The 24760-nt window shown below is 41.3% G+C and overlaps 2 protein-coding genes across 2 annotated transcripts; both read right to left on the bottom strand.

Moving 5' to 3' along the window:
- Nucleotides 1–1045: 1045 nt before the first annotated feature.
- LOC124672761 lies at nucleotides 1046–7360 on the bottom strand. Its single transcript, XM_047208940.1, has 15 exons — nucleotides 7155–7360; nucleotides 6268–6358; nucleotides 6102–6177; nucleotides 5904–5988; nucleotides 5039–5108; nucleotides 4494–4563; nucleotides 4183–4228; nucleotides 4045–4096; nucleotides 3849–3917; nucleotides 3293–3498; nucleotides 3098–3169; nucleotides 2424–2493; nucleotides 2273–2353; nucleotides 1954–2033; nucleotides 1046–1789 (listed from the first exon to the last, which is right to left on the bottom strand). The coding sequence occupies exons 1-15, from the start codon at nucleotides 7358–7360 to the stop codon at nucleotides 1678–1680; spliced, it is 1386 nt and encodes a 461-aa protein (XP_047064896.1). The 3' UTR covers nucleotides 1046–1677.
- A 1228-nt stretch (nucleotides 7361–8588) lies between these two features.
- On the bottom strand, nucleotides 8589–24001 carry LOC124678494 (transcription initiation factor TFIID subunit 2-like). The gene is made up of 25 exons (XM_047214370.1): nucleotides 23863–24001; nucleotides 20167–20803; nucleotides 19922–20073; nucleotides 19754–19820; nucleotides 19372–19571; nucleotides 19080–19233; nucleotides 18537–18621; nucleotides 18352–18443; nucleotides 16915–17040; nucleotides 16789–16842; nucleotides 16371–16427; nucleotides 16133–16230; nucleotides 15698–16033; nucleotides 15536–15623; nucleotides 14657–14782; nucleotides 14534–14590; nucleotides 13941–14020; nucleotides 13786–13828; nucleotides 12117–12203; nucleotides 11915–12004; nucleotides 11198–11256; nucleotides 11022–11112; nucleotides 10760–10925; nucleotides 10507–10690; nucleotides 8589–9985 (listed from the first exon to the last, which is right to left on the bottom strand). Exons 1-25 carry the CDS (start codon nucleotides 23973–23975, stop codon nucleotides 8935–8937), a joined length of 4293 nt encoding a protein of 1430 aa, XP_047070326.1. The 5' UTR covers nucleotides 23976–24001; the 3' UTR covers nucleotides 8589–8934.
- Between the last annotated feature and the right edge of the window lie 759 nt (nucleotides 24002–24760).

Genomic DNA, 24760 nt, shown 5'->3' with positions numbered 1-24760 from the left:
TTTTGGGACGGGGAAGTAGCATCTATGATGTAGTGTTTTCTTGGAATTTTGCGTGACATCTATGATGTGGAGTACCTCAGTGTTTTTTTTCTTGGCATGGCCCCTCTAGTGGCTCGTGGGCTGTGAGCAGGATAGTGGGGAGGCTTTGTTGTTAACTCCACTGAGTTCTTTACTTTCCTGGTTGGAGCCGACCTTGCTTCAGTAGTTCAGTGTAAAAGTTCATGTATTGGGCCTCTTTCCTTTTGGAACTGGTGTAATTCTTCTGAAAGTAAATGGCTGACTAAATTTCTCCCATGCTTGTAAGGGAACGACAATGGCTTCACGCTGTTTAAGTTTACCGTGGCAGATCGAATCGACAGAGATTGATATTACATGTTATCCATTACCGAGTCCTCTGCAGCTATGAGTAGGATGTGATATTCTCAAACCACCTGCTAAAGTCCTTTCATCCTCGGCGTCTTAGGGCTGCAGTTAAGTAGACTAACCGGAAGACTGACTTGAACTCAAGCTTCAAGTCAAGGCAAACAAAAACATGTAGTACTGCTACATTGCTGAATTGGATGCCACCAGCTTGCGGAGGTGCAAAAGGGTTGCCGTCACGTTCTGGCACCATCTGCATCATCACATAAAGACAGAGGCAGCAAAAGCAAATCTACAGCAACGAACAAAGGCGACCTACCTGAATGCATGAAAGAAACACGGATAAGCATCACACGAGTGGAACAGCCCGTCCTTGTGTCACGCGGAGCAATGCAATTGGCGACCTTTTGGAAAGCAATGGCAAAGAACAGGGCGATGTAGGCCACAGGACATGCTAAATCATGGCAACCTGACGGGAGCGATGAGAGGCCATGGCCAGCCACAAATGTTGACTTGTGCACCCATTCTCGTACTGCAAAGTTCAATCTTCCCGGTGCGCGCAGGAGAAAGGGCCGACGCATGAGCTCGATCGACAAGCACGCGCCAGCGATGGATGCCCACTCATCATTTGACAGGACCAGGGATGGAAGCTTTTCGTGAAGTTGAAACTTCAGGTAAAACTGGGTAGCAGATGTTAGACATGATTGCATTGCCTCATCTATAAATGTACAATGAAGGTATAGCAAAAGATGGTTGTTTACAAAATGTGTATCTACACTCTAGAACGAGAACCGACAAACTTGTCAAGGTAGGGATGAACCGTTTTCTCAACACTAAAAAACAGTTATAAACCTGAAGTCCCTTGTAAGCTAGTATTAAGCAGCACTATTTTTGAAGAACTAGCCAGGTAGCATACATGTCACAACATAGCTGCACGAACTGTTGAACTTGTCAAAGTAGAATAAGATGTTTCGACTCTAAAGAACAGCAGTTAAACAACCTCATGTCCCATGTTAGCTGTTTGAAGAACTGGGCAGGTTAAGTGATTCGAGTGGTTATTCATGTTGGCGCCATATATGGGCGAGAATCCAAAAACTCAGGCACTTCCATCCTGTCATATCACTGAAGAGAAATTGTGTGGCACGGCTCTTCATATACTTGGGCTACATTCTGACACGAGACATAGTCTGCCTTCCCCTTTGAATTTCATGGCCAAAAATCCAAAATAGTTTGTCTACCTCTGCTCGGAATCAGTGTGCTCTGTCTTTGCTGACTCTAGAAGTTGCTATTGTAGAACTACTGTCGACATGTGAACTTCTAAACTATGTCACTTAACGGATCAGCTGAACTTGCTGCATCATTAACGGGTAACTTGCTCTCAATAGGCACTCGACAAATCGGGCATGACTGGCACTTGTTAGAGCAGGGTCTGCAAGAGAAACAAAAATTAAGCTCTGAAACTGCGCTCAAAGATAAATAACAAAGCATACCCATAATGTGGCGAAAATATGCACCAAATATCTTCTTCCATAACTTCAAAATTAATGACTGATAAACATAGCGAGCATATCCTAGTGAATAAACAAAGCTTACTCGCATAGAACATGATGGCGGCATGGAAGCAGAACAATGCAGATGTCCCACTCGAAGCAAATTCGACATAAGATCCGTTCCTGTGTTCACGCAAAAATTATCACAAGTATTAGTTCACAAAATGCTTTAACCTTTATAATTATGAGAACATTCTCCCCCAGTCATATCACAAAGTGATTAAACTGTCCAATCGTTCCAAAATGCAAATAAAGCCAACGCTAGAAGTTGCAGCACGCCGACAATTCAGAGGAGCTCCTGATAGATACTCTTAAGCTGTACGTATTGGTCCATTAAAGAAAATAAAACGGGAAATGTATACATTCTTTAGCCTCTCACACCGCTGTTGGCTAAGCTTTGCCACTTTGCTTTGCTCTCCTAATGCTAACTGAAGTCTCTGTACCTGAAAGTATACAGGACTAGTTAGCTCCATGTAAACAAATAAGATAGTGCAGAGCATACAACGACATAACCTCTTTGACAAGAAGTTTCTTCGGCATCTCTTTTACCATCTCTGGTGGATAACTGCAAAATGTACTATACCTGCAAAGTGCCGATAAATAACAAGACCAGTCAATGGAAGAATTTATAAAGCTTTTCAAGTGATTACTTTATCTATAATTAAATGTTGAGTGCTTAGCTTTATTATACCTAAACACACAGGATTTGTTGCTTTTACATGTATAGGTGATTTTTTTGTGTGGTTAATGAAGGAGCACGCAGTTGGAATAAATTCATATATTTGAATCATTCCCAATTGAACTGTACTCAAACAAGAAATTTGTTTTAATATCTTTTAGATTTTGGCTCATCAAACATTAGATAGGATTCTTCATATTCAGTTGTGGGTTCAACATGGCAAGTTCTTTTAGACACTGATTATCTTGTTTGTTTCTCTCGACACTCTACAAGCAGACCCTTATCTTTGCACCGTGATGCATTTCTGCAGCGCACTACCGCAATAAGAAAATGTTATGCGGTCCTGTATTAAGATGGCAGTGACCTCAACATAGGCATTATTTACTTAATTATGTTTAACTTCTCATAGACTTACATACAATTACTGGTGACCAATAGATCCACATATTTATATTAACTCGCAGTGATGTTTACACAAGAATACAAGATAGAATTATGCAGTGAATACCCAATGTTATTTGTATAGCATAAATGGGCTTCTTCCTCTTTGCTATGTTCATCAATGGACCACGCAATGAGCCTGAACAGTATGAAATTAACTAAATGAGAATCCAATCTGAGCTCCAGTGATAAATATGCAAGTTCCAGTTTACAGAATAAAGAGGCCTGAGGTAATAAAATGAAAATAGAGAGCATGTAAAACCTTGAACCATGTTGTACCAGCATAAACAACTCATCAATCTTTGATGAGATAGAAATATATCTTTCACTTGTAATGCCATCTTGTAATTTAACAACAAGCCTTTCAAAGAATCTCCAAACAGCAATAATTGCAGTGACCACTTGTAGCAGAAGTATAGGTGAGAAAATAGCTCGAACTGGGATAAATCGTGCATTAGAAGGAGTACCCTGCATAGAATATAGAGATAAAATGTACTTAGTCTAGTCACTGTGGTAGAGGAATAGCTCAACAAACATAAATAAGTTGGTAATCATATTGGCCTTCACAGACACTAGGTGACTAGCGGCTTTCACCTCGAACATTCAAAGAACAAAACTGGGATTTACATCTCACATGTGGCAGGCACAATCTATGTGCAGAACATAATACATAGATGTTGGTATGTCAGCTCGGAAATTAGACATTTGTATGTGGTATCACACTGAAGATAAGTTAAAGCAAAGAAAGATGGTAAAACAGTGCCTACCAGTAAATTTTGAAGGAAACAAAGCATTTAGAAAAATGGAACTGAGCATACCTCTAAGCGCATACATAGAAGAACTTGAAAAATCAGGATAGGAATTATCAGTACAGGGCCACCAATATCCTGCAGACCACATGGTTTTCCACATCAGAATTCCTTTTGGAGAATAATGGAGCACTGATATTCGAGTTGCACACTCTGTTCATATGAGATAATTTATTTCTATACCAAGCACTGGCTCTATACCGACCATGGGATTGGACCACCTTGCGCAGACAAGAAAAGCAAAGCACTGGGATATTCTGCCAAAAAAATGTCATCAAGCAATTAACAAGAACTCTCCCATGAAATCAGAGCATGATTTAAAATGAGGAAATGTATTTGTTACCCAAAGTTAATGAATAAATCCCACCACCCCAGAGTAACTGCATCACCTGTGGCGTATAATATAACTTGGTCAATTCAAAACCAAAAAAGTTACTATGGTATTCTGGTACATGGACAACTGCTTCAAATTCTTAGCCAAGGTTGACTATGAATGCTACTACATGTAAACAAGTTATCCTCACAGATTTAGGTGCTAATCTAGCAACAAAATACATAAGCTAGATATTTCGATGTAATATAGTAAACAAGGGGAAAATATATAATTTCCAACAGCACAACTACAACATGCTCAATAGTATTTGTATAGCTTACCGCATAATTTAAGAAGCATGAGTGAAGTAGCCGCTAGTAGAAATACCATGGAAATGGCTATCCAGAAGTGCTAATGAAATATGAAGTTGTTAGTATGATCAAGGTTAAGTCTACATAAAATTCATCTAGTAATCAACATTGAAGGATTTAAAGCAATGTCAAGAGTTTTGGACATCCCTTGCTGATATCTAGTATCTTAAAATACAGTACGGTATGTGTATATAAGTATGTTTACATCTAGATGTAGTCATAACAAGTAAGAAGTGCAGTTGATTAGAGGGAAATTCATGTGCAAGTGCCTCCAAGAAAAGCCATGTGAGACACCTTTGCCACAAAATATATATTTACTTGATAGAACTAGAATTAGCACAGATATATCACATTTTTGGGAAAGGTAACATTTTAACAACATTTTTGGTTAAAAGTTTACAATTGATATTCGAAACCTTATAGGTCCTGCTGATTCGATTTAATTGTAGACAAACAAGCCAACACAGTCGAAATGTTAAGGAACAGCAGGTGCAAAGAGTACTCTGGATTCTTACAGGAAGCCTCTCCCAAATCTCTTCATCAGTGATTGTTTCCCCATGTCCAGGCATTAGAGCACCAAACGTCCTAATGAGTGAAATATAGGAAGCACAGCAAACAATGATCATAATGCACTCTAGTGGAAATGATAGCTGAAGTATTCTTTATTACAACATAGTTCCTGACAACGGTGAATTTTGTTCGCTCAAGAGCTAGTCATTTGTTCACATTAACCTTCAGTAAATTGCATGGCAATTTGCATCCCAAAAAGGTATTCAGCGACACAGTAGCAAATAACAAATATACAAGAGACAATGAGAGTAACACTATACAGGTTGGGTTATAGTTGATTAAAATGTATTGTTGAGTAAAGTCTATCAGTTTGCACCACGGTTAAATATTATCATGGGTAGGAAGTCAGAAGATTGCTTTCAAACCCTGCAAAGGTTACAACAATACAGTATGGATGCTTGCCAAACTGTTTTATCAATGCATGGAACTTAAGTTCATAAATCTGCACACTTGTTGGTATAGCCAGGCAGTTCACATGGTCTAGATGTTAACTTATGGACAATTACTGACAGTGGCTGATCTTGACTGGATATTAAGTGGGGGCTCATCAATAGCATGCCCCAATTAAGTATTTAACCAAAAAAATGAGTCCACCTTAATGGGATGTTGATTTGGAGGGATGGTGAGGGCCCACCAAGGTAACTATGCTACTGTTGATTGGACATACAGGTGTTTAAAGTATAGGGTTCAAAACGTCAATGAATATCATAAAAGAGAAACACTGACTTTTCGACAGAATCTAGTAGTAATTTCCAGTAGTGATACATAAAAAAACCATTTGCAGTTTTTCCCTGAGGAATTGCCACTTACCTAAAATTGTCAACCAGCGTAATGATTTCCAAGGCCAAGAGTGGAAGGAATACGAGCTTTAAATCCAGAAAAGATTCACCGTGACCTGCAGATGACAAACGCACATTCAGCTGGAAGGTGATAATAAAGAAATACATATATAATTGAATTGTGTTTTTTTGGAGAATACATACTAGGCTTTAGATTCACCACTATTACCTTCCAGGAAAATACAGAGAAGCAGCTCAAACGCAACTAGCAAAGGTGTGGCAACAATGGAATGGCATGGAATCCGCTGTGAAGTCTAATGTTCTAATTAGCATGCTGCCAACAAGTTCAACTTCAGAATGGAAGAATGAATTTGGACCAAAAGAATCGAACGCACCTGGTAACTTTGAGGCAATGCTGGAGAAGGCAATGTGAATCTATACCGAGCAACAACAGCATGGAATAACCACAACGGGATGAAAAGCACCCTGCGGATTTGTTAAGCATCTGGGTATAATTAGGGTGTGAATATGAAAGCAACTAGTTCAGATTTTTTAATCTGAAAAATAGCTGGAGCCTGATTTATACGACCAGTTGCCACCCAATTCCTCTCCAATGGCTCTACTGAGTTCTGGGCAGTGGACACTTACACATGCGCCATGAGTAACCATGCAGTACAACACTAGAAGTTGATGCAAGCAGCACACCATCAGACGAGGGGAAAAAATTGGAAAACTTGGGTATGCCCCTGCCGACAGGGTTCCTCGCATGTTAGGACAGTCGTTTCTCCCTTAAAGTACCACGGTGCTACTTCCCCGTTGTACTCATCTTTTTTCCCTTTCAAACCACTAGTATCAATAGACCAGATGCCATACCATAGAAGCACCAATCTGCTGGCCAAATTGAAATGCAGCTTTCGAACAGTAACAGGTCGGTCGTGGGCTATTTCCTATTCTATTCTCGTCTTCCTCAGTGATTATTAATCTAAATAAAACGTCCAGAAACAGAAGCGTGCCCAACCAAAGGAATAAGAATGCTAAATATAACTATAGTACTCCATATTTGCGACAACTAATATGAATCGGAGGGAGTAGATGTTTTTTAGATGCACAGGGATTTTCTCCCCGGTTCCATTTCATCAAAATGAAACCACAGACAACTAGGTACACTAGATTTAAACTACACACGGCAAAGGACGCCCTCCAACCCAACTTTCGAACTATTGCTAACTGGCAAACTCGAGAATATTTGCAGTAGGGAAGGGGATTGGAGTGGTGAGCTCACCACCAGGAGCGGGAGAAGAAAATGCCGTCGAGCTTGAGGGCGAGGAGGACGGTGAAGCAGAGCAGCAGCGCGTGCGCCGCCGCCTCCTGCGCCGCCCTCCGCACCCGCCTCCACGTCCCCGGGGCGCCCCTGCTCACCCGCACCGCGGCAACGGCGGCGGCGGCGCTTGCTCCGTCGGCTTCACCTAATGCTGCTACCCGTGCCATGATGCGGGCCTGTCACGGGCGGCGGCGGCTCCGCTCCGCTCGTTTAGAAGCGACGTTTTTCTTCGTCCGTGATCTGCGAGTGGAGTGCGAAAACGATGTGGGGGCCCGGCCCGTTGGATTTTGCTGCTCCTGTACTTGTCACTTTCAGCTTTAGGAGCCCCGTCTCATACTCTCATTATCCTTTTCTTAGCTATAAAACCAAACATGGTACAGTGTACATACACAACACAACTTCAGGTGCACTTTTCAATGGATATTATCTACTCCCTCCGATCCTAAAAAAGTGTCTGACAGGTAGTATAATTCACGTTTTACAATTAGGTCCTTCGAAAATCAGAAAACTATGTTGATTTCTCTGCTCGTCGCCCAGCGCACATAATCTTGCTCAGGCAACCGTGCTCTGCAACCAGGAGGCTCCCTGCAACCCGCCCTTCCCTTGCACTGCCGGAACCGGTGGTCCTCCCCGCAGCCATGACCCCTCCCGCAGCGGTGGAGGCCTACAACCTCGGCCAGGCCCGGATCGAGGCAGAGGCGGTGGCCCAATGAAGTTGCAGTGCCGGCCCCGCGTCGCCTCCATCGCCCTCGCCGGAGGGCCGGCGTGCCTCTTCTCGTCAACGGTGGCGACGCGCCGCCCCAGCATCAGCTCGGGCGCATGGTCGCCCACTACTCTCGACCACGCCCCAAGGCTCCGGCGACCCATCCTCCTCCACAGGGGAGCCGTCCCCCACCACTGGTCAGCGACGACGGGCACTAAATGAGCGGCATCCACCGGGATCCATGGGGAGGTGGCGGAATTGGGGATAGGATTTGGGGTTTCTGTCCCTAACCGCACCTCTCCTCCTCTTGTCCTCTGCGTGCGTCTGCGGGTTGAAGACGATACGGTGGCTGGAGTGCGGGTTGACGAGCAAATAAACGCGATGGCTTTTTTGCAAAAGGTACCGTCGGACAGTTTTTTCGGATCGGAGGGAGTAAAAGAGACAACAAAAACATGTTGTATAATGGATATTATCTCTACCCCTATCTTTAACTGGTGCACATATAAGTGGAAGACAACCTTCTTTCTTTGTTCTCTGTGCCAAAACAGCAAAAAATTCATACATCTGATGACTCTAAGGGAAAGGCTAACACTCCATTGTACATGCCCTTACTACACATTTTGAGTTTCTTTTCACAGAAACACAACACTCCTGTGCTAATTAAGTAATTATTCACACAACACCCTAATGCAAGCAACAAAAAAATTTGTCATACAAGGGCCTGAAGAGTATTTTCACATCCTTCGTCAAGTAAAAGCCTCCACAGCAGAGCATCATACATGATGGGGAAACCCAACCTGGAGCAATCACAGAATTGGCGCCTTCTCATTCATCACCCTAAGTTTCCCTAGAACTTGGTCTGAATTACTCCCAGAAATTACTGGGGCGGTATTTGTTTACAAGATACATTGGGCCATTCACAAAAAATCTGGCTACTCCTCATACAACCTACAGCTCGCCTGTTTCTTTCCTACTGTACACCGATTAATCCTCACAAATGGTGGCGTAAGGACAATCCAGAACTTCTTCCAACTCGGATCAGTTTATCTTCTTCAAGGGCTTGAATCTGATCTTTATTTTCTTGGTCGGCGGTGTCCTTGCAGTATCTACAGCAGCATCCTTGTTTGGAACCTGGGGTTCAGCGCTTTGCTCCGGAGCTGGTGGTGTCGCTGCCAGTGCCAAAGTACCCTGCGAGTCCGAAGGTTTCAGTATTTCTTGCTGAGAAGAAAGTCTGGCGCCTTCCTTCTGCTTTCTGGCCAACTCTTTCTCCATCTTTTTCTTCTCTTTCTTGAGTCGCTTTTTCTCCAGATACTCTGGGTCATCTTTCTTGTCTCGTTTTTCGTCTCGGTTCCGCTTCTTATCTTTCTTGTCCTTTCTCTTCTTCTCTTTAGAGTCCAGCCCGTTGACAGATTCTGGAGCTTGGGTTCCAACATAGCTGGTGGACACTCCTTCAAGCTGACTGCTCGGCTTATCTACGCTTTCTTGCACATTAATGGCAGGAGAGAACTGATCCTTAACAGCATCTAGCCTTGAATCAGCACCATCTAGCCTTGAGTCGGCTGTACACTGTAGTTCCTTGGAAACCTCATGTGTGTCCATCTGTTTGGCATTGCTGACACTCGCAGACATCCTTGATTCACGGTCATGACATGAGTTCTGCTCCTCGATATGATTACTTGTGTTCAGTGGCTCATTTGGCGCTCCAACCATGGGGGCATCCACCGACATTGAACTACAAGGACCTACTTCGTTTTCGTTTCTTCCACCATGTGAATGAACTTTGTTATCAGCACCATTTGCTTTACTCACGGAAGATGCAGCACCATCTGCTTTACTGGAAGATGCAGCACGTCTAACCCTGATTTTGACAACATTCCTTCTCTCGCTGCAGTTAGATATATTGTCAGCCTCTTTGGAAGGTCCAGTGGTAGGTAAAACCTCACGAACACTAGGAGTGCTAGTGGAAGGTTCTTGAGGCCTAGATAGTTGAGGAACTGAGGAATCAGCTTTAGTATGCTGATCGATAGATATCTCCTGGACCAGTGGAGAAGGGGCGGAAAACTTTGGAACTCCATACAGTGTTGGAGGCCTGCAATGGAAAACATATCAGTACAAGGTACAATAGACAGCAAAACATATTTTATGTCACGCTCCATGACTTCAGATTTTGTGTGTCATTAGAAGAGACTATATCTAGCGAGAGGAGAGCATGTCCAGTGATACCACTGTTTAGGTGATACCACTGTTTAGGTGATACCGATACCAATGTTGAAATAGTACACTTCTGAAAAGCATTCCATATTTCTTTTTAAATAACCATATATACTGATTAATTACCACAAATAAAAAATGGAAACGCGAGCCACGATTAGTATTGATCAGGCACTACTTTTTCAGAGGAATGATGCACTACTTAGCATAACAAAAGAGACACTACTTGTCACACCTCAACAACATGCCAGTTAGCTTTGCAGTTAAAAAATCATATTGACTAAACAAACTTCATTCCTTTTATCCCATTTCAGTAGTGCCAACTTATATGCAAAGGTTGCATCTCACAATATAACAGTTGAACATGAGAAAATGTGTCAAGTACTAACAATTACTAACCTTCCAGCAGCAATTTGCAAAATGCAGAATACATTGTGGCGGAGTAGAACATTATTGTACGATTTTTTGCTACCAAGCAAGTGAAGGAGACCAACCAGTGCTGGTAATTTTATCTGATCAGTGAGGTTAGATTCAATATTTGCTTGACATATGCGCAACACATGAACAGCCAACTTTGTGCCTCCTGCAATAACTCCATGTCACAAAATCAAATCATACAAAAACAAACCTAAAGTACTATACAAAATCCAACCTCGTAAAGATTTTTCTTCATCGGCATATTTCAAGAACAACAAGAGAGCTGCATCTACGCCTTTATGATGAAGTTCGAGATCAAGAAGAACCCTGCTAGCTTCTATTCGGACTTTCCATGGTTTATCCATGTTACGGAAAGGGGAGATCAATTCACAAATACGTTCCTGCAGCAACAAAAGGTTGCACCACATGATTGCAATATGGAGGAAGCATCTACGCTGGGAAAATATAGGGAGGACAATTAAAGAGATAGTTCTTACAAGGCAAATGGAGGATGATACCCTCTCCGCTATACGTGCAAGGGCCCGAATACAGCTGACAGTCAAAACCCCATTGTAACCAGGCATAAAGCTGCACGGAGATTTCAGGCCAGTTAGAAGGAATTGCCAAGATAGGAGTACAAGTACATAAACAACAGTACTAGGGCAAAACATACTTGTCGAATTGCAGGAGTCGGTCAATACGCTTCAGAAGAGAGGATAGCAGGCCTATACCCTGAAAAGAAACACAATGTCATTCCTCAATATTAATGACCTCTCCCAAGGTTTTCTGAAAATAACACTTTGTGATCTCTCAAAATAGTGCCCAGTAATATAAACCAGTATATACTTTAGGGCCAAACAGATCAACCTACCAACACATCTTGCTTTGGTGGCCAATCAGAGGCAAGGAAAAAGAAAGTGCTAAACCAAAAGGAATTAGGATGGACCAATATATCAGCCCAACCTGACCCACTTGCATGTTGCATCGTTAATTTTATTGTTGGCAGAATAATTAATGTACCAGTTGAAACAACAGTTGCTCACTAGGCCAGGACAGGATTCAGTCAGCCTGTGCAATGACGGTTTTAAGCAGTTTTAGCTGGTTGTCAACCCGGTGAAATACTCTCTGGTTTTGACCAGGTTGGTTTGGTTTTCGCGGGTTGGTGTAAGTTATAGCTGTCATATAACACTCTGGTATGCCCTTAAATATGGTCTGATCTAAGTGTAGGAAAAAACCATGATTAGTTCAGCTATAGTGCCTTAACTGGTAAAATATATTTCCCCCAGTAAGACTGATCATCCAGTTACTGCATAGTTAATCCCACACAGAAGGTATCTAAAAGATATACATGAGAAAATGTATGTAGTAAACGGGGTGCATCTATACAAACCTGCTGGCCAAATTCTACTTCACCTATTGCCTGGACCATTGCAGCTAGCCAGTAGGCATCAGAGTATACATTTCCGTTGTTATCATTGTACTGAAAATGGACGGTAGAAAGAAATATACAAACGATTAATGGGCTAATTATTATTGTTAACAGATCAGCAAATAAACATGGGACTACAAGTTACTCAGAGATAAATGCAAACCTTTAGAAGCTGAAGAATAAACTCAATAGCTTGTCTCGGGCTACTCTTATCTGATGATCTAACAAGAGCTACTGCGTGGGGAATTGCCTAATCGAAGGAGCATAAAGATACATCAGTCAACAATGGCTTGTGATCTCAAAAACAAAAACAATGGCTTGACAGAACACGACTTGATCAACAACCATAAAATAAATCAGATTACTGCAGCATCATTTTACAAATAATGCAATGAGATAAAATCATGAACCAAATGTAGGGATGCAAGTGAAGTCCCGCTTATACTAGAAGCAGGATCCGGTTTGACACCCTAGTCATGACCCAAAAGTCTTTGATACGTTTGATTGAAAGTTTGTCCTTGCAATTTGAAACTTCAGAAAATTCCAGAGTCTCAGTTTGTACAACCAAGGTCCAGGACCCACAAGATCCCAACCCTGATTGTTTGTCATTGACCAAAAAAAAAGTTTGCTTCTAGGTTTCTTACAATAGAGAGAGAGAGAGAGAGAGAGAGAGAGAGAGAGAGAGAGAGAGAGGGGACGGGCAATCCACTGCAATAATCTTTTAAATAGCTTGTTACTGTTGAAGTATATGTGGATTGCCCGACCTTCTCCAAAAGTTCGGACTTTTGGTTCTACTAGATGGCACCAAGCAGTAGAAACATAAGCCTGGACTGATGGAAAAGGTCTAGCAATCCACATATACTTCAACACCCCCTCTCACATGTGGCTTCATAAGGTTGTTGTTGTTGTTGTTGAAAAAGCCAAGACTTAGAGCCCAAGACCTATGTTCCAATATCATATTAAGGGCTTGTTTGACTCGCAGGATTTCAAAAACATAGGAATGGCAAAAACGTAGGAATAGATTTCAAAAACATAGGAATGGCAAAAACGTAGGAATAGGATGTCATGACATAAGAAGTAAGAACTGAAAACAAAGGACTGTGTATTACATGTTGTTTGGTTGCGTTGTAGCAAAAACACAGGAATTTTTCTGGAGGATTGTATGTATGTCATAGTTTAGTTGTCATAAAAACAAAGTAAAATTTCCATGAGGTTGGACATAAGGTAAATTAACTTATGGACTTGCATACAAAGTAGATCGTAGGAAAAAAAATCTATGGTTTTAAGTCCTACAGACCAAACAAGCTCTGTGGGAAAAAAAATCGTAAGGAATATTTTTTCGAGAAAACGCAAAGGACCTTTGCGTTTCATTGCATTGAAAAGATAGGGGTTTGTTTACATCCTCCTAGGAGGCAGAATACAGGCTAAAAAACACAAAAATCGTAAGGAATATAATCCTCCAAAATCCATATGGAATTCCTTTGAACCAAACAAGCCCTAAGTTTTATGCGCCAACCAGAAGAACCAAAAGTACAAACTGACGGAGAAGGTTGGGCAATCCACACATACTTCAACATGAAACTTAATGCTGGTTATTTCATGCATGTAAGCCTAATTTTCCTTTCTAATGACCCAAGAAAAAGAATATCTTGCTATTATTGGTAACTGTAAGCCCAACTCTTCTGATATTTCCAAAAGGATGTTGAAAGTGCATTTAGCAAACTACAGACAAACACTCCTGAATATGCATAGATAATGTTGGTGATGATGCTATACGATGGATTATGTTGCCACAGTTAATCACAAATACAATTCCTACCTCAGTGCATTACCTCAAGAACAAAGTATTCTGGAATATCATGGAAGTCGTTTGGCCTATCAGTAAAATAAAACAATGTTTATTACACGTTTAGAACTCAAAGCAAACAGTTATGGATACATGACGGTTTGTGATCAAAAAGTTCTATTGCAGAATGTAGATCTTGACCTGGGTAATCCAATATCTGCATCGAACCGGCGGCTTTTATAGAATTTAACCAGATGAAGCAGCCCAGCTAAGTCGGTGTCCTAAATGAAGAGCAAAAGGTTCAGGTAAGCAACAAGATAACAGGGAAGAAAGTCTTACACCAAAGCATGATTCCTTGAAAATGATAGTAATGTACAATCTTCCAATTTTTCAACTGAGTAAGAAAGCATGATTCCTTGAAAATAAAAATGACAGTAGTGTAAAATCTTCCAATTTTTCAACTGCACAGTGTAAACAAATGCGCACATCCTAGCATAAGCTATTAAAGTGGGACGACATTTAAAGATCTAGTCACCACAAAAGCATACTGTACACACTATATTTTACTTCCAATTCAAGTATATTTTAATCCTTTGATTTTTCACCCTATCTGCATCCACATCCACATCCACATCCACAGTTGAAATATTAATGCTACATTTCACACCCTGGATCTCCCTTGGTAAAACTCAGGAAAAAAGACGACCTTTCCAACCCTTCCATCACAAATGTGTGAACTAAATCATCCTATAAATCATAAATAGTAGCAAACAAACGAGTTTAAAGAAGTGTACCTCAGACGCAGTTACAGCTAATGCATATGCCGCTTCAACTCTGACTCTCCAAAAGGCCTGTCGCGTCACAAATCATTATGGAGTGACATTCGACTTACAATCTCAAGAATGATGTCAAAATACCTTTGTATCATTTAGGAAATTATTGAGGGCATTAATCACAGCAAAAGAGAGCTGAGGTAATTTCTCCAAAACAGCTATCGCCTGTGACTGGGAAATGACATCTTTGTCCTTCTCCAACTGATTGATCTGCAAAAAAATGATTCAAAACTTGAAATGCTGAGGCATACAATAAAAAAACAGATATATATCTTGATGGTATCATGCTCAATTAATTATTAATTTCCGTTCTCCCCAAAGCTTGGGGTACTGGAAAACAGTCATTTCAATAAGCGTCAATGCATCATATACAGAAGCCTGACAGAGATGAAAGTGATGTGTTCAAGCTCATTTACTTATAAGGATCATATTTTCCACAATGTATAAGCGAGGATACTCACACTCTTACAGACACTTGTTAATGTTTCGCTGGTATGAAACAAAGAAAAAAATACATTATTTGAAATGCACTATGGATATTTTATGGATGTATTTTTAGATCAACAAGGAGGCAAGACCATCTGTATTTATATACAACAAACATTCAAAAGATGTGGTAAACCAGAGGCTGGGTAAGACATGCAGTATAAATCTAACCAAACTCAGGCAATATTTATGGTGCCATCCAGAATATAAGGCAGAAAAAGATCTGAACCGTGAAGGCAAAAGCTACACTAGTCCTGACTTACAAACACCTTCTGAACTTATAGCGTAGATTTCCCTAACCAGTAGATCTTCACAACCAAGTATAGAGTTTAACACATTGATCAAAATGATAAAAATAAAATAGAATAACCACAGATCTGGATCAATAGGGAAGGCACCGTGGTAGTTAAACAAGAAATAACAACTAATTTCCTTTGCACAAATTATTCAGCATTAAGTTTAACTGGTGATACGTACCCACATCTGAATAGGCTGGTGAAAATGGATTTCAGCAAGGTATTCCATTTCTGGGTCCACTCTGATCCATAGTAAAGGTGCATCCATGCTGCAGTACATAGATCCAAAATAAGTTTCAGGCAAATAGCAGGAATAAAAAGAAGTGAATTAGGCAAAATAGACCTCATGCGGTTCTCTTGAGTCGAAGCATCTACGTTGTCATCAGAACCATCAGGTTTGGAGCCCTTTTTGGTTTTCTGAAACCGCTTTGCTGCTACTTTGGAATGGCACTGTAATTCCACCACCTGCAAAGCTTCACCAGCCAATGGTAGAATTGGATGATCATACACTCCGTCAGTTTCATGAACGCGCACGCTCATCATTCCAGGCCATCCAGTAGCACCTTCTTGAATATCTCCATCCGTGTGACTATCAGAACCAGGCTCAGCTTTTGCTGTGCAGCCCCGTGAAACAGCTAATTCAACCATATTTCTCCTTTTGCTATAGGAGATTCCCAATCTTAAAAGCAGAAGAAATATGTGTGTGTAAGCACATGGGGATGACAAAAGGATGGATTTCTCATAACTGGGCAAATCTGAACAAGGAAGGCTCGTTTACCTCATAATTGGACATCCACAAGATTCAATCCACCGTGGGAAAAATTCTTTCAGGAATGGACGTTCCAGATTACCAATCTTATTCGCAAGGTGCCTAAACTGAATAATTGAACATAATCTAATAAATCATATCGTGTGCAGACTGCGAAGTGCAGGTACTGCTATGCCAAGAGAAGTTCCAAACTCAAGATTATGATCACAAAGTGAACAAACAGCTAAGGTAGATGAGATTGATATACCTCTTTCGTACTTAGTGTTCTTGAAGCACGAGCCGAAGCCACTATCATCTGCAGAATCTGAAATTGGAAACGATGAGCACATCAGCCTAAATGTGCGTGTTCATAGTTGACAATCAAGAGATCTATAAGTACCCAAAGATAACCAGTAGGTAGATAAGAAAAGGAATGTTCAGTCACAACGAACCATTCCTTTTTCTTTTGCAGATAGTATTAAGTACCGAAAATTTGAGCAAGTGGTGTTCACTAGTAATAATGTAATCAATTGAATATCAATATGTATCCTACAGGTACTACATCACAAAAAGTATGCAAGTAGCTTTCAGAAGTTAAATCAACTGCTTAGGCAAACTGCTGCATTGATGTAGACAGGGACTGTCAAATATACAAACAACAGAACAAGAAAGAGGCACATAGCAACCTTCCGAAAAAAATCTGGTCCCATCTGCTTTTCCAATGTTTGAAGAACAGCTACCTGTTTAAAACGGAAAAAATGTGAGGGAACAGTGCACAAAGCTAGTTGTATAGTTCAAAAATCAGTACTTACTGCCTTCAATGAACGAATTTTCCCATATGAGCCAAACGTTTGAGTTCCATACAGATCCGTTGAAGCAGCAGGAGACCCCAAACCAGTTGCACCACTGACATCAAACTGGCATACGGTGCAGTTGGCCTATTGCAAGTACAAGAAAGGGTTTTAGTAGTAACAAACAAGAATCTAATGAGTAAGATCAAGATGAGAACGCATTGCTGCAGAGAATAATTGGAGCTTCAAAGCCAGATATTAATATTTAATCCTTTCATCAGATTTATTAATCTTTTGTTCTTCTCCCTTCAACCAAGACAGGCAACTTAGTCCCAAAAGGTAGGGAAAAAATGCTTGGAACCAATTAAGGTGAATTCTCCAGGCCATATCAAGGTGAATGAATATAAAACAAAAGGCAATTGAATCCTGTTCAACGTGGTGGGTTAATGTTTAAATGATGATGCAAATCCACACAACAGCTGTGCACAATAGCCGATAGGTATATGCCTCAGTTTGAAGAGCAAAGTTGGTTTAACCATACATCCACATATAGAACATATAAAAAGGAGCTTAAGTCAATGACACAGTGTGACCAAAGATTTGTTGGTTAACGATTAGCAACCACACATACATATAACGAAATAACAAGTGGCTTCATCAGATAAAATCCTTGTAGGTGTTCCATGTATAATAGGAACATTTGTTTCAACATGGCGCACTTCTGCATAACATGATATATACATCATATTTACAATTTCCAAGATATAGTTATGGCCTGAGATGCATGTGTACCTGAGAATACACAAGGTACATCATGTGGCGCCGCAAGTGCAGGTATACTAGGCTGTGCTTTAGCATTGAGGTGGATTATTATCACAATTTCACTTGGCTGACCAGTTTATGGTTCGGCAAACAAATTTATTTCTATTTCCATGGCTATTTACTGACAGAACTACAATAATAATTTCAGAACAGCAGGTTCAGCAACTGCAAACTGAGCTCTAGTAGTCATACCTACTCCAAGGACGAGAATCAAATTACTATTATTAGCTATCATATAGTGTTCTAACAGCAAGATCAATTAGAATAGCACTCATTTGTTAACAAATTAATAGAAGGCAATGCACTACAGTAAGAACTGTATATCAACGTTTCTGATAACAGCAACATCATGACAGCCATTATTTTCAGGACACTGTAGCATAACGAACTAAGATACAGAAGCATTTCAACATTAATTAACTCCAGCTTTCCTTTTAAAAGAAATATAACAACAAAACCAGGTAACGAAACATGAATAATTTTCAGATAACTGATTTAGCATTATATCTTGATTAATTAGAGAATCCTGGTTCAAACTTCCAAATAGGTAGTTCTCACTCATCATATATGTATAATTAACAATTGAATGTTTAAAGAGAAAATCAATATAAGTATTATGCAAGTAAAAAAACAAACCTTGAAACGCCTATAGCGTGCCTCATTATTCCCAAGGTAACGCTTGATAAAAAGGTCCGTAAGAAAACCAGCCAAACCATCCAGTAGCCATTCTGCTCCAACAGAATATTATACCGTCAATACTTCGGCATTTTTTACCTATGTAAGTAGTATCACATCTGAATTAGCAGGTAGAGATGAATTACCATCATTTGGCTCTTCTGCACTTGTGTATACGCCGAACCACTGCCTTGCAAGGGCGTATGCTAGTTTGATTCTCGTGCCAATAATCTGAACTATTTTATATGTTAGATACAGCAGAACTATCTGTTATGTCTTAACTAGGTAGGTTAAGAATTTGCCAACAAAATTTTAATCGAAATGTCTTCACATAAAAGCAAAATATGCTAAACAAGCAGACCTCAGGATATTCTTATTAATAATAAGAATAATAATGGATCTATCAAATATTAATAACAGCATGAATGATCATTAAAGCATTATACATCCATCATAACCAATAAAGAAGTTGCGCAGAGATGACAGAATAATTTCACATACAGTTCTGCTTTACGCTGTGAGTGGACGAACGGAGATGGAAATTTAAGAACCATGACAAGTACTTCTGAACAACCAGTTTGTTAAATATTGCATAATGTGGTTTGTGAAATAGTCACATTATTGGTGGACTAGCAGGGGAGAAAGCAAGAGAACACTGGGGAGAAAGCAGAGAGAACACAAGCATGCACCTGATCTATAACTTTCTCATCATTCAAGATATCTGCACTGAAGATGCATGTGGAGGCTCCAAAGCTCATTGGTGATACAACCATTTCAGATGGAAGAAAAATTTGCTTGTATAAACCAAAGGGAAATGGTGCAGCAAGATAATCTTCGTAACAGCTGCAAAACAACAATCATGAAAAGCAAATGTCAAGTAAAAAAGTTCAGTGATAAATGCCAAAGCAGAAGCTTCTCAAGATATTGCTACTATATATTAACTCCATACGGTAATATTTGACTAAATTCTGTTTTTAGCACCTGTAAGCATCGTGGAAAAATGATATGGTGTTCTCAAGCTTTGACAAAGTCGGAGATAAACACATGTGTGATACACTTGTTCCGTTCTTGTCAGGAAGAACTTCAAATGGACCAACAACCAATGATATCCACTGTGCACTAACAGGAGTGTTCAACTTATATACATAAGTTTTCCTTGGAGGATCTTCCTTGCTTAAGACCTGCATAACAGTGACGCAGCATAAGCAGAATGTAGAAGCACAACAACCTTCCACCATCAGAAAATAATCATTATGCAGTCAATCATATAGAAGGTTCATCGTCATTATGAACACAAAAAAAACACCAGTTTTCCATTTGTAGGTATTTAATCGGATCAATTCCTGGCCGCATTGCAACATACCTGGTAAAGCAAGTCGCCATTGCTGACTGCGACTAGATCTGTGCTAACTGTAAACTCTAGGTCAAATCTGGGAATAGCACCATTGTAGAAAGAGGATTGTTAACATAAAACATCAACTAGAATAGCCAGATAGACAAGCAGAATTAAGTAAAATCTAAAATCACTTACGGACAACGTTGTGTGGCACTATCAATGCAAGGGAACCAGCAGTGTGCACGTCTTATTTGACTGTTACTATGTAGAACATTGTTGACAAAATGGACACCGGTTTCAGCCTTCTCCAAAATATAATCTATACGAACCAGTTTTGTGTTCTTCACCTGCAATAAATTACAATAACACATTACAACTACACAAGTCCACTCCAAATTTGAAAAAAAAAAAGACATTTGCATTAACAAAAACCATAATACCTTCTCATTCTCAATTTGCATTTCATTTTCCTTGCCCTTCTCATTTTCACTTACGCCTTTCTTTTCTTTTTCCTCCTCATTCTCCTCCCTCTCCTTTTCCTTCTCCTTCTGTGTCTCCTTCTCCTTCCCCTCTTCAGTTTCCTTATCCTTGTCCTTCTCCCTCTCTTCCTCCTCTGTCTCCATCTCAGTTTTCTCTTCCTTTGCGTTCTCCTTTTCATCTTCCTCTTTGTTTTCCTTTTCCTCTTCCTTGTCATTTCCCTCTGCAGAACCATTGCAGATTTTAACTGCTTTGTCATCAGAAAATTTAACAGAGTTTCCACCATTTTCTTCATGATGTTCACCATTTTTTCCTTCGGGTAACTCAGTGGTTGACTTGACTGATCTCTCAGATGAAATGATGAGATTAGGTACAGATTCGCCATATAGAGAAGAAATGTAAGCTGAGCACGCAGCATCAGCTGCAGTCTTCGGGCATGATACTGATAACCAACTCGGTTGACCGTCAACATTTTTCCAGTGAGGAGAATACTCAAACTCAGCAGCCTCACCATCCACCAATATGTTCCGAATTGTCATACTGTCAGCATGTAGAGCGAAAGTATCGTTCTCAGCTAGAAGAACTTTTATCTCAGTGTACCTTAATAAATGAAGCAAACATAAATTTCAGCAAGTTCCCACCGCATCACAAAGGAAATTTGCACGGTACCATTGCAAAATAGCCACAAAATGGTAAAGTACGATCAGTGTGAGGATGACATGTGGCGTGACATGATAGTGTGACGGGATACTATTTTCCAACTCAATGATCTTTAGAAGGTACACACATGCGAGAAGGCTACAATGTGAAGGGCCAGTGCTGCAACACCATGTAACACTATGATGCACAGAATTTCATATAATAAACACTCTGTCCAATCATCTGTATTGGGCTAATGTGCAACCAAAGCTATGTAGTGAGATACTATGCATGAAGGAAGCAGAGTAAGACCAAGAAAAGCAAATGTGTGATTCATAACATGAAATATTGACAAATTTGCTGCTTGCAGGTTTCTGCTGATCTCTCGGATGCTGACTATTAGTCATAACCGCCTTGCAACTATTGAACCAGTGGGGTCCTTGCACTAGCCAATGTAAGAGAACAAACAGGTGTATTTCCTATATCAAGACCGTTGCAACATGTCATTGTTACTGGCATACACTCTTATGATCTGAGAGCTTATTGCTAAGGCAGTAAAACAAAATGGGTTACAAACAAACTTATCCACACATTTTGCCAGCGATTTACTGAAAAACAACTGTTCACCCAGACCCACACCATGAGTCTAGTCTAGAACATAAATGTTTTTAACTAAACCGCTGACTCCAGCTAAAATTATTATAATGCGCATTGGAGAACTACAAAAAACAATGAAAGCAAATTGGAACATCAAAACACTGTGTGTGTGTGTGCTCGCGCACCTGTGCACATTCTGCCTGGCATGTTATACTTGTTTATGTTTTATTCATCCCTTGAAGACAGTTCACACAAAGAACATGACACCAATGCATTACCAAATTACCAGTCAGCGTTAGCAAAACTGCCCTAAGAGGTCACGATGAAAGGCCTAAAAGAAAACGGGCTTCCGCATGCGGGGGTGTCTGTTCTAGTTAAACCTGAGAATGGTTCCATAGCTGACCTAAACCTGGGGTATACGCAATCAACGTGGGGGTTACAACTAGAACTGAACCACACCACTAATCATTCCGTGGAACCAAAACTAAACCAAACTATATGCCTTGTTCACCCAAACCAAAACCAAACCACCTATGGAACTATGGGTTCAGCCCATTCCGCTGTTTCGGTTTGAAACCAATTCGACTGCCTTGATCTGTGTCCATATGAGCTCGCAGGAGGAGTTAATGACGCTGTGGTCACGAACTGGCTCAGCAGAAGGTCAAAGTACGCAAGCTCGTGGTACAACTTGTATCGGGCGCGTATCAGCTCGATCGGAGTAGCAGTTAGAAATAAAAGGAGAGCAAAGGCAATTATGTAGCACAAAACACTCTGCTTTTTCATGTTGTTCAGAGAGACAAGGAACCATCCGAAAAAATTGGGTCTCCACCACAGTTTACAACTTTTTGGAACCGAACTGTTCAGAACCAAACCCAACCGTTACCCAACTGCTCTCCGTACAGACCCAAACTAAACCCACCTATTTACTTGGTCGGGCCATAACAAACCGAACCATTACAGCCCATAGTGAAAACCAACCATTTGCAACCGGCTATTCCAAAACCATTCCCAGGTTTAGTACTAGTCGGTATGGCAAACCGTGGAAGTAGTGACAGTAGGGCTCCTGATAGCTGTGTGGAAGTCATCAGCACAACAAGCATAGCAGATCAGCATGTAAACACGTCAAAGTTATTTGGGCAGCTTTGGGTAATTCACCCAATTATCCAATGACCATACTCACATCGAGAAGTCAAAAACATGGACTGCACATCTGAGATATGGAAACATGAGAACCAACTCACATGCAACAGATCTGGAGGGTAAGGGTGAGTTTGGTTCCCAGGAAAAATCACTGCTAGCATAGCTAGGCAAGACTTGGTATCAGACAGCTAGCCTAGACAACTCTGGTGACTCTAGAACGTACTGCACTTTCTGTGTGCATTAAAGCCGCAAGTTATGCAGTGTCTCCAGACATTTTGGGCTAATGCACTCGGTTGAAAAACAAGAGCTTCTGTTCAACTGTTTTAACACCACGTTAAGTGAACTGGTACATGAACATACAGGGTCAACAGAGTCGAACATGGTACTTTAATGAACTATAATCTGAACATCTTCCTTATGTTAAGAAGAGAGCTACATAGAATTGTGTACATTTTAGCTGACATGTAACATAAATCCAAACTCATATTTCGTTTGGAATTCTGAAATTAACAGTTTTTGGTTGTTTCAGTTGTTCCTTGTAGATTTAAGGCAGTCCAATCCCTCCATTTAAATTTTCCAAATCAAGTGAACTAGCTTCTGATGGAACTTTCATTAAAAGTTTCTTAATACTGTGGGAGCTAGATGTTCCCAATAAATTACTGCACTCCCAGCATGCCTCAATTTTATTCTCTTTTGCTTCTGTACATGAATCTAGCAAGCATGAGAAAGGAGATGGATAGCTAAGCATGACAAGACTGGTGTATATGGTTATATCAGGCTATTCGCTAACTGGAACTTCATTTTTAACAGTTCAGCTGAGGTAGCTACTGGGCATTTGCCTAAAGCAAGGAGCATTACATTTCCTTTGGTACAAGGCACACTGCGTTGCATGATAAACCCACAGGAAAACCAAAAACAACAAACCCTGACCAAATACAATGTTAAAACACTACGGCCGCAAGTGAATCCTCTATTCAATTAGCTCTGATTCGTAGACAAATCAAACAAGGCGACAGTCAATCCTCTGGAACTAGGTGGCCCACTGCATTGCACAATTCCAACGACCACTGAACATGGACCGAACAATTCAAACTCCAAAGCACAAAGGCAGACGCTCACGCCCCACTCAATCACCGACTCCAAACCCTAGGCACCGCGGCCGGAACCATCAACGCGCTAAGCATCCGCGAAGAGCAGCTAAAGTCGAGCGCATTAGGGCACGGGCGTGAGTTGGGTGGAGGCTATTCGGGCACAATAAGCGGCGGCGGGGCGGGGCGGCTCACCCGTAGATCAGCTGCTTCTCCATGTCGATGGAGAGGCAGAGCTTCTGGTGGAGCACGGTGGCGCCTCCTCCGGCGGCGCCCCCTTCCGGCTTCTGCTTCCGCGCCTTCGCCATCCCGAAGCTCTCCTCCGCGCTCCTCCGCCTCTTCTAGGGTTTGGAAGCTTCGAGAAGGGGGATTGGTCGTCGGAGTGCGGTGGCTTAGCGAGGTGGTGGTGGCGGAGGCGTGGAGGGGCGCCACGTCATCGCCGGCGAGCGCTCTGGGAGACGCGGGCCGGGGAGAAGGGGGCGGACGATTTATAGACCGGATGGGCGAGCGCTCGCCGGCGCTGGAGCCCGTCGCTCGCGGCTCAGATCTTTCGCCGCCCGGCGACGGGCCTGCGTGGACCCGGTCTATGGGCTTCGGCGTGGGACCGGAAGCCTCAAGGGCCGCGAGGACTGACATGGTGGAGTTATGTCACGCCGGTCTATGGACCGGGTGTATGGTGCTGCTGACGTTGCCGCTATCCACTTTTCCTGTTCTCGGTAAACCGGTTCGGCCATGGAACGGCTTTTAGGCCGAGTAAAGGTTCGAGGATGGGCTGGTATATGGGCCTAGGCTTTGAAGTCCATCTAGGATTCTGTTGAAGATAAGTACCACTAGTTATGGGCTTAGTCACCCTCAAGAAAAAACTTATGGGCTTAGTGACTACGGTATCCCTTTCGCCGTTGTTCAATGGTGCACCACATGAGGCCTTGTTTGGTACTAGTGTTTTAGTGGGAATTAGTGGGGATAATACTCTAGAGTATTGGGTGAATCACTTTTGTCACCCAATCCCTACAAAACCCCAACCCCAATCCACTAGGTAGGGGTAGAGTATTGGGGATAGAAAAAATTACACTAAAATTTGGGGAAAAGTGGG

The sequence above is a fragment of the Lolium rigidum genome, chromosome 7, assembly GCF_022539505.1.
Source record: "Lolium rigidum isolate FL_2022 chromosome 7, APGP_CSIRO_Lrig_0.1, whole genome shotgun sequence".
Taxonomy (NCBI): Eukaryota; Viridiplantae; Streptophyta; class Magnoliopsida; order Poales; family Poaceae; genus Lolium; species Lolium rigidum.
The sequence above is the reverse complement of the archived record's forward strand: the minus strand, read 5'-3'. Positions and strand labels throughout refer to the sequence as shown.

What these genes read in the sequence shown, in the direction of transcription:
- LOC124672761 (XM_047208940.1), bottom strand. Translation starts at nt 7,360, where the DNA reads ATGGCACGGGTAGCAGCATTAGGTGAAGCCGACGGAGCAAGCGCCGCC. An exon ending in CATGCTTCTTAAATTATGCG is followed by an intron (nt 4,229 to 4,493) that starts GTAAGCTATACA and finishes TATACGCCACAG; the next exon opens with GTGATGCAGTTACTCTGGGG. An exon ending in CGCCATCATGTTCTATGCGA is followed by an intron (nt 1,790 to 1,953) that starts GTAAGCTTTGTT and finishes TTTCTCTTGCAG; the next exon opens with ACCCTGCTCTAACAAGTGCC.
- LOC124678494 (XM_047214370.1), bottom strand. Translation starts at nt 23,975, where the DNA reads ATGGCGAAGGCGCGGAAGCAGAAGCCGGAAGGGGGCGCCGCCGGAGGA. An exon ending in ACCAGCCTATTCAGATGTGG is followed by an intron (nt 14,783 to 15,535) that starts GTACGTATCACC and finishes ATTTTTTTGCAG; the next exon opens with ATCAATCAGTTGGAGAAGGA. An exon ending in CGACTCCTGCAATTCGACAA is followed by an intron (nt 11,113 to 11,197) that starts GTATGTTTTGCC and finishes ATCTCCGTGCAG; the next exon opens with CTTTATGCCTGGTTACAATG.